The sequence below is a fragment of the Globicephala melas genome, chromosome 3 (genome assembly GCF_963455315.2).
Source record: "Globicephala melas chromosome 3, mGloMel1.2, whole genome shotgun sequence".
Lineage (NCBI taxonomy): Eukaryota > Metazoa > Chordata > Mammalia > Artiodactyla > Delphinidae > Globicephala > Globicephala melas.
Window position 1 is genome coordinate 164572498 of NC_083316.1, and position 7593 is coordinate 164580090.

The 7593-nt window shown below is 47.7% G+C and overlaps 1 protein-coding gene across 7 annotated transcripts in view; it reads left to right on the forward strand.

Moving 5' to 3' along the window:
* The window catches only part of COL5A3 (collagen type V alpha 3 chain), a 40155-nt gene extending 34907 nt beyond the window's left edge, over nucleotides 1-5248 (forward strand). For 5 of the 7 annotated variants that reach the window (XM_030879613.2, XM_060297159.1, XM_060297158.1 and 2 more), the window contains exons 66-67: nucleotides 2193-2432; nucleotides 2523-3510. In XM_030879613.2, the coding sequence (XP_030735473.2) occupies nucleotides 2193-2432; nucleotides 2523-2669 (387 nt within the window). In that variant the 3' untranslated portion in view covers nucleotides 2670-3510. Of the gene's footprint in view, nucleotides 1-2192; nucleotides 2433-2522; nucleotides 3511-4575; nucleotides 4884-5016 lie in introns of those variants that run through there. The other 2 variants (XR_009563555.1, XR_009563554.1) reach the window with 2 other exon arrangements.
* Nucleotides 5249-7593: the final 2345 nt, after the last annotated feature.

The window sequence follows — 7593 nt, forward strand, 5'->3', positions numbered from 1 at the left end:
GGATATATGAAGGCTCAGAGTCAAGAGAGGGCCTGGTAAATTTAAAGAAAAGGTGACTTGCTCTGCTCTAGAGAGTGTGAGGGGGAATGTGGTAGGAGAAGAGGCTGGGGAGGTGGGTGTGAGCTAGACCCACTTCCTCAGAAAGATCTATGAGCAGTAGGGAGCCATGGAATGTTTTTAAGTGAGGGAGGCACCGAGATTAAATCTCTGTGATAGAAAAATGCCTCTGAGCTGGTGGTGGTGGTGATGGGGAACTTGGAGGCTGGGAGACCCAGAAGACTGAGATGTTGGTCCAAGAGAGCAAGGAAGGGACCAGGCTGGAGCTGGTACTATGGGGATGGAGAGGAGGGCATGGCTTAGAACAACCTCTGAGAGGGGAAGTCAGTACGACCTAGTAATTGATGGGATGACAAGTCAATAGGACCTAGTAACTGATGAGATGGCACGTGAATAGGACCTATCAGGTGAGTAATTGATGAGATGGAGGGGAGGGAAGAGATAGGGATGACACCCAGGTTCCTGGTTTGAGGGACTGATGTCTAGTGAGGTTCTGAGATATGTAAATGGGAAGAAGGTCAGGTTTACGGGATGGAGTGGAATCTTGGGTTCATTTGGGATTTGTTTATGTTACATATATGTGTATGCTAAACATTGGGAACATAGCAGCAAAGAAAAGTTCCTAACTTCATGAACTTGATATTCTACTGGGAATAGGACCAAGGAAGCAGACAGACCATAACCAAGGAAACAAAGCTATAATATAATGTCAGGGGGTATCTTGGTTTGGGTTCCCCTGAAAGAGACCCTGAGGCAAAGACTCAATTGCAAGGGGCTTATCTGGGACGTGATTCCAGAAAACATCAATTGTGGAACATGAAAGGGTACAGGGAAGAGAAGGAAGCCAGGACGCGTTACCAAACCAGTTATCTCAAGTTAATAATATATTTTATGTAACCCAATATATCCAAAATATTGTCATATCAATATAAAGATTATTGAGGCATTTTAAACTTTCCCCCTCTGAGTTCTTCAGAGTCTGGTGCATATTTTATATTTATAGCACATCGTAATTTGGACACTAACTTCCCTTGGAAGTACTTAGATTGCATAAAACCTGCAGTTGAAAAAGTACATTCACATCCTCAAGTTGTTCCAAACCTCAGTTTTCTGATAAATGGATTGAAGCTCAGTTATTAGTTATAAATTAACGTTACAAGTTTTAAATTAAATAATTAAATAAAAAATTAAAATTTAAATGGATGGACCTAGAGATTAGCATACTAAGTGTAGTAGGTCAGACAGAGAAAGACAAATATATGATATCACGTACATGTGGAATCTAAAAAAATGATACAAATGAACTTATTTACAAAACAGAAATAGACTTACAGACATAGAAAACAAACTTACAGTTACCAAAGGGGAAAGGGGAGGGAGGGATAAATTAGGCATTTGAGATTAACAGATACACACTACTATATATAAAATAGATGAACAATGAGGACCTACTGTAGAGCACAGGGAACTATATATTCAATATCTTGTAATAACCTATAATGGAAAAGAATCTGAAAAATAATATGTATATGAGGATATGTGTATATATTTATATATACACACATACACAAATAACTAAAACTTTTCACTGTAAATCTGAAAATAACACGACATCGTAAATCAACTATACTTCAATTTTTTTTTTTTTTTTTTTTGTGGTACGCGGGCCTCTCACTGCTGTGGTCTCTCCCGTTGCGGAGCACAGGCTCCGGACGCGCAGGCTCAGCGGCCATGGCTCACGGGCCCAGCCGCTCCGCGGCATGTGGGATCTTCCCGGACCGGGGCACGAACCCTTGTCCCCCGCATCGGCAGGCGGACTCTCAACCACTGCGCCACCAGGGAAGCCCTTATACTTCCATTTTTTAAAAATGAGTGCCAACAGAAAAAAATTAACATTTAAATAAAGTTTTGAAAACTTTCTCAGTCTCACCGGCTGCCTTTCAAGGGCTCAATGGCCACACGTGCCTAGGGGCTTGCAAGAGAACCGTGGACGACCGGTGGCTGGTGGGGCTGATAAAGATGAGGACGTGGCAGGGCGGGCAGGTCTGCGGTGGGTGGAGATCCTGGGAGGTGGGTACCTCAGAAGGAGTAGAGGCGAATGGAGCACGCTCACCTCTTCTTTGTCCCACCTCCAGTTCTCCTACGTGGATGCTGATGGGGCCCCGGTGAGTGTGGTGCAGTTGACCTTCCTGAAGTTGCTGAGTGCCACAGCCCGCCAGAGCTTCACATACTCCTGCCAGAACTCGGCCGCCTGGCTGGACGAAGCTGCAGGAGACCATGGCCGCTCTGTCAGTTTCCTTGGGACCAACGGGGAGGAGCTGTCCTTCAACCAGACGGCAGCAGCCACCATCACTGTCCCCTACGACGGCTGCAGGGTAAGGGAGGGGTGAGGGGCTGGCCAGAGCAGGGCGGGAGGCTGTGGCTACCCTCCCCCTGACTCAGCATCCGTGTCTTCCCACGGTCAGCTCCGGAAGGGACAGACGAAGACCCTCTTCCAGTTCAGCTCTTCCCGAGTGGGATTTCTGCCCTTATGGGATGTGGCGTCCGCTGACTTTGGCCAGACGAACCAGAAATTTGGGTTTGAACTGGGCCCCGTCTGCTTTAGCAGCTGAGAGCTTCACGGGTGGGAGGGAAAATGAGGGAGCCCCAGATGGGGCACATTTGGTGCTGAGGCTTTGAAGCCATCACATTTATCGTCTCCTGGGACCGTGGAGCCAGGGGAGAGTCTGCTCATCACCGTCAAACAGTATTCCTTCTCCATTCCGGGGGTCTGGAGGCTGGACTCCCCTGGCCCATGAGTCCCATTTCCCTGCACTTCACCCCGGCTGGCATAACTGTAGTCTGGCTCTGTCTCCCCTTCCTGCTCACCCGATGCTCAACTCCCTCCCCTGACCCCCATGCAATGAACTTCTAACCCAGAGCTGATGAATGCCCCCCATGCCTGCCTCGCACCCCTCAGTCAGTGCTCTCAACACCCTTTGGTGCTACCTTCCGCATAGTTAAGCACTGGATGTCTCCTGATCCCAGGCTGGGACCTCTTCACTCATTCCTATTTTCAGGTGGGTTCACAGTGAATGGACTGAAGTCAGACGACAGAGGGAAGTGGGATTTCCCTGGGCTGAGCTGTGTGTTCCTTCTGTTGCCTCAGCCCCGCTAGCTCTGAATACTGCTTCCCCCCATATCTCCCCAAATGCACCTTGCCATGCCAGATGGTTTGGGGACCAGGATGGTGGAGGGTAAATCAGGATCCTAATGGTGCTGCCCTATTTATACCTGGGTCTGTATTAAAAGGGAAAACCCCCTCTGTTGTATATTTAATCTGCTTCTTCCTTAGGGAGGGCTGGGATATGATGAGAGAGATTCTAGCATGATCCCCAAGTCCGCCCCCCACCCCGCCCCAGGCCATAGGGCATAATTGGCATCTCAAGTCTGAGAATAAACCAGTGAACTGTGTCCCTGTCTGCCTTTCATCTGACGCTGGCCATATCTCTCTTAGGGTCAGGCTCTTGTCTCACCCAAGGAATCTGCCACCACCTGTCTTAATAATTGAGTCTTTTGGTAGAGGTAGCTTTGGGGGTCGGGGAACCTAATTATAATGGGATCCACTGGAAGTGATGGGCCTGTTTATTAACTTAGGCTGCTAGAGGAAAAGTTGAAAAAATAGTCAGATCTCTAAGAGAGCAGATCTTAAATGTTCTCAGGACAAAAAAAGAAGTGGTAAATATATGTGACGTGAGGGAGGTGTTAGCTAATGCTATGGTGGTAATCTTTTTGCCATATATAAGTGTATCAAATCAACATGTTATATACACTTTAAACATCTACAATGTCATATGTCTATTATATCTCAATAAAGCTGGGAAAAATTGTGAACCTATTAGGAAGACATTTAACTTTAAAAAAGAAAGTAGACAGATCTCCATGTTGACCTTGATTGATCTTGGAATCACTGCCTGAGTTGAGGGGATGTATCAAGAGGTGACATGGAATGTGGTTTTGGTTTGAGATAAAATGACTAGGGGTCAAAGGTTTGGGTGGCAGGTCAAGGGAGTGAGTTGGGGGTGAAGAGATTTGAATTATGAGTTGACCCTTGTGGTGAGTTGGAGGTTAGGGGTTAAGGGTAGGGTAAATTACGTTGAAGTGGGTTGAAGATAAGTTGAGTTGGAGGGTGGTTTGAAGTGTGTTGAATCAGTTTGGGGATCTGTTGAATTGGGGGTTGGAATGATGAGTGGATTACATTAAGGGTTTGGAATTGGATATTGGGTTGAATTGAATTAGGGTTGATTTAAGAAGTAGAATGAACTGAGTAGAGGTAAGTAGGGGTTACTATGAATATGGGGTAGGGATTGCCAGTGTGGTAAGGTAAGATGTGATCAGTTAAGATGAGAGTTGGGTTTGGGGTGACTTGAATTTGGGGTTAGATGTTGGGTTGAAGGTTTTAAAAAACAGATTTATTGAGATATAATTCACATACCATATAACTCACCCATTTAAAGTGTATAATTAAATGGTTTTTAGGGTATTCACAGACTTGTGCAACCATAACCACCATCAATTTGGAACATTTTCATCACCTCAGAAAGAAATCCCATATCCGTGAGCAGTCACCCATCATCTCCTCCAAACCTCTCGGTGGTAGGAAACCACTAATCTTTCTGTCTCTGCGGATTTGCCTGTTCTCCACATTTCATATAAATGGAATCATACAATATGTGGTCCTTTATGTCTGGCTTCTTTCATTTAGCATAATAATGTCACAGTTCATGTTGCAGAATGCATCAGAACTTCATTCCTTGTTATTGTTGAATAATAATTTACTGCATTTTGTTTATCCATTCAGCACTTGATAGACATTGTTGAGTTAGGAGTGATGGAGGGCTGGTGCGAGTTAAGTTGGATCAGGTGGGATTGTGTGGGTAGAGGTAGCAGGTTGGAGTGAATTGCCTCCCTCAAACCCAGGGCTTGGGACTTCCCTGGTGGTGCAGTGGTTAAGAATCCACCTGACAACGCAGGGGACATGGGTTTGAGCCCTGGTCCCGGAAGATCCCACATGCCGTGGAGCAACTGAGCCGTGCGCCACAACTACGGAGCCTGCACTCTGGAGCCCGCGAGCCACAACTACTGAAGACCGCAAGCCACAACTACTGAAGCCCACATGCCTAGAGCCCGTGCTCCGCAACAAGAGAAGACACCGCAATGAAAAGCCCGTGCACCGCAACGAAGAGTAACCCCTGCTCACCGCAACTAGAGAAAGCCCATGCCCAGCAACAAAGACCCAATGTAGCCAAAAATAAATTTATTTTAAAAAACCCCAAAACTAGAGCTTACTCTGCTATTCCTGCCAGCAGCCCTCTAAGGCCACCTGAATACTTGCTCTAGATTCCTTTATTCATTCCATAAATGTTACTAAGAGTGCTAACTCTATGAAGAATATTGGTGCCCAGAGGTTAATCCATGAGTTCATCCCTTTATTCACTTATTCATTTGTTTAGCTCTATTGAGTGTGTAGTAAGCACTAGGCATTGCTCCAGATGTGGAGATAGAAGAAAGATGCCGTATCTGCCCCTCAGGACCTTACTTCTGAGGAAAACTGATTCTACACAAATCTCTATGTAATGTGGCTTCAGGTAGCATTAATTGTTGTGAAGGAAAATCAAACAAGTTACATGGAGAGTGATGGAGTCGGGGGCTTACTTGAAATAGGTTGGTCAGAAGAGGCTTTGCTGAGGAGCTGGTGTTTTAGCAGAGACCTGAAGGATGTGAGGGAAGAACCAAGTGGAGTCTTTTTTTTTTTTTTGCGGTACGCGGGCCTCTCACTGTTCTGGCCTCTCCCGTTGCGGAGCACAGGCTCCGGACGCGCAGGCTCAGCGGCCATGGCTCACGGGCCCAGCCGCTCCGCGGCATGTGGGATCCTCCCGGACCGGGGCATGAACCCGTGTCCCCTGCATCGGCAGGCGGACTCTCAACCACTGCGCCACCAGGGAAGCCCCAAGTGGAGTCTTTTTTTTGGCCGAGTAGCTTGAGGGATCTCAGTTCACTGACCAGGGACTGAACCCAGGCCACAGCATACAGCAGTGAAAGCCCAGAATCCTAACCATTAGGCCACCAGGGAGCTCCCCATGTAGAGTCTTGAGGAAGTATCCGACACACAATGAAGAACCCAGAAACCCTCAAATACCAATGAGGGCTCTTAAGGGGTGGTGTTTCTCCTGGTCATCTCTTCTCCAGATGTGTTGCTTTTGCTGATTTCTTCACCCTGGGTTGATGTCTATCAACCCAAATGTAGACCGGAGCCTGCCTTCCTTTTAGTTCCTCTCTCAAACATCTTTAACTCAAGAATGCTTATGGTGGGCTTCCCTGGTGGCGCAGTGGTTGAGAGTCCGCCTGCCGATGCAGGGGACACGGGTTCGTGCCCCGGTCCGGGAGGATTCCACATGCCGCGGAGCGGCTGGGCCCGTGAGCCATGGCTGCTGAGCCTGCGCGTCCAGAGCCTGTGCACCGCAACGGGAGAGGCCACAACAGTGAGAGGTCGCGTACCGCAAAAAAAAAAAAAAAAAAAAATAGTGTAATGACTCTTTAATTATGTAAAAGCTCATTAAAGAATTACAAATTCAGCCCTGCTAAATTAAAGGGTAATTGACAAAGGTGTAAGGAGGGAATTTTAGGCCTTGCACGCTCAGCATCGTCACCGGCACCCTGGCGGCTGCTGGGAAATTCCCAGCTGATTTGCATATTCAGCAGCCATAATTAATCGCACTGCTTGTGCTTCAGGAGCAATTACTCCAGAGCTGGGGGTGGGGCAGGGCGGCCAGCGTGGGGGCCCGGCTGCAGATTCAGACCGGGTTGTAGGGGGTGGGTGGAGCAGGGGATGTTACACATACACACTCACAACATTGTGGGAGATACAAACAATGACATATGCAGACCAAGGGCTCATGGAATCGGACCCTCATCTTGTCACCTCCTTCCATCCCCCGCTGCTACCACAGCTGCAAGTCACTTCCTGGACCCACAAGCAGACTCAGGCAGACCCGCATCACACACTCCCCTACACCTCAGCCAGATCCAGATACACTGACACACAAAGGCCACACAGAAAGTTGCACACACCCAGTTGTGTCTGGACATACACCTAGAGCTGCCCTGCAAAAAAAACCGTGTTCACAAACCCACCCTCAGAGATGGAGCCACATCTGGAGGGAGATCCCCATTGTCACACATAGAACTACTGTATCCTGGGGCCTGGCACATGCTAGGCACACAGAGGAACACGCAGCCCCACACAGAGACATGCCACCAACACACAAGCCGCAGATGTGGGCCCAGGTAAACTCCATCATGGGTGGTTCAGAGATAACCCTCCCTCTGCCCACACATTCATTCAATCAATCAACCAATCTTTGTTAAGCACCTACCATGTGCCAGGCACTATTCTAGGCTTTGGGTACCCAGCTGTGGACAAAACAAAGATCCCTGCCCTCGTGGAGTTAATACTAGTGGGGTTGACAGACAGTAAGCAAATACATATATGATATG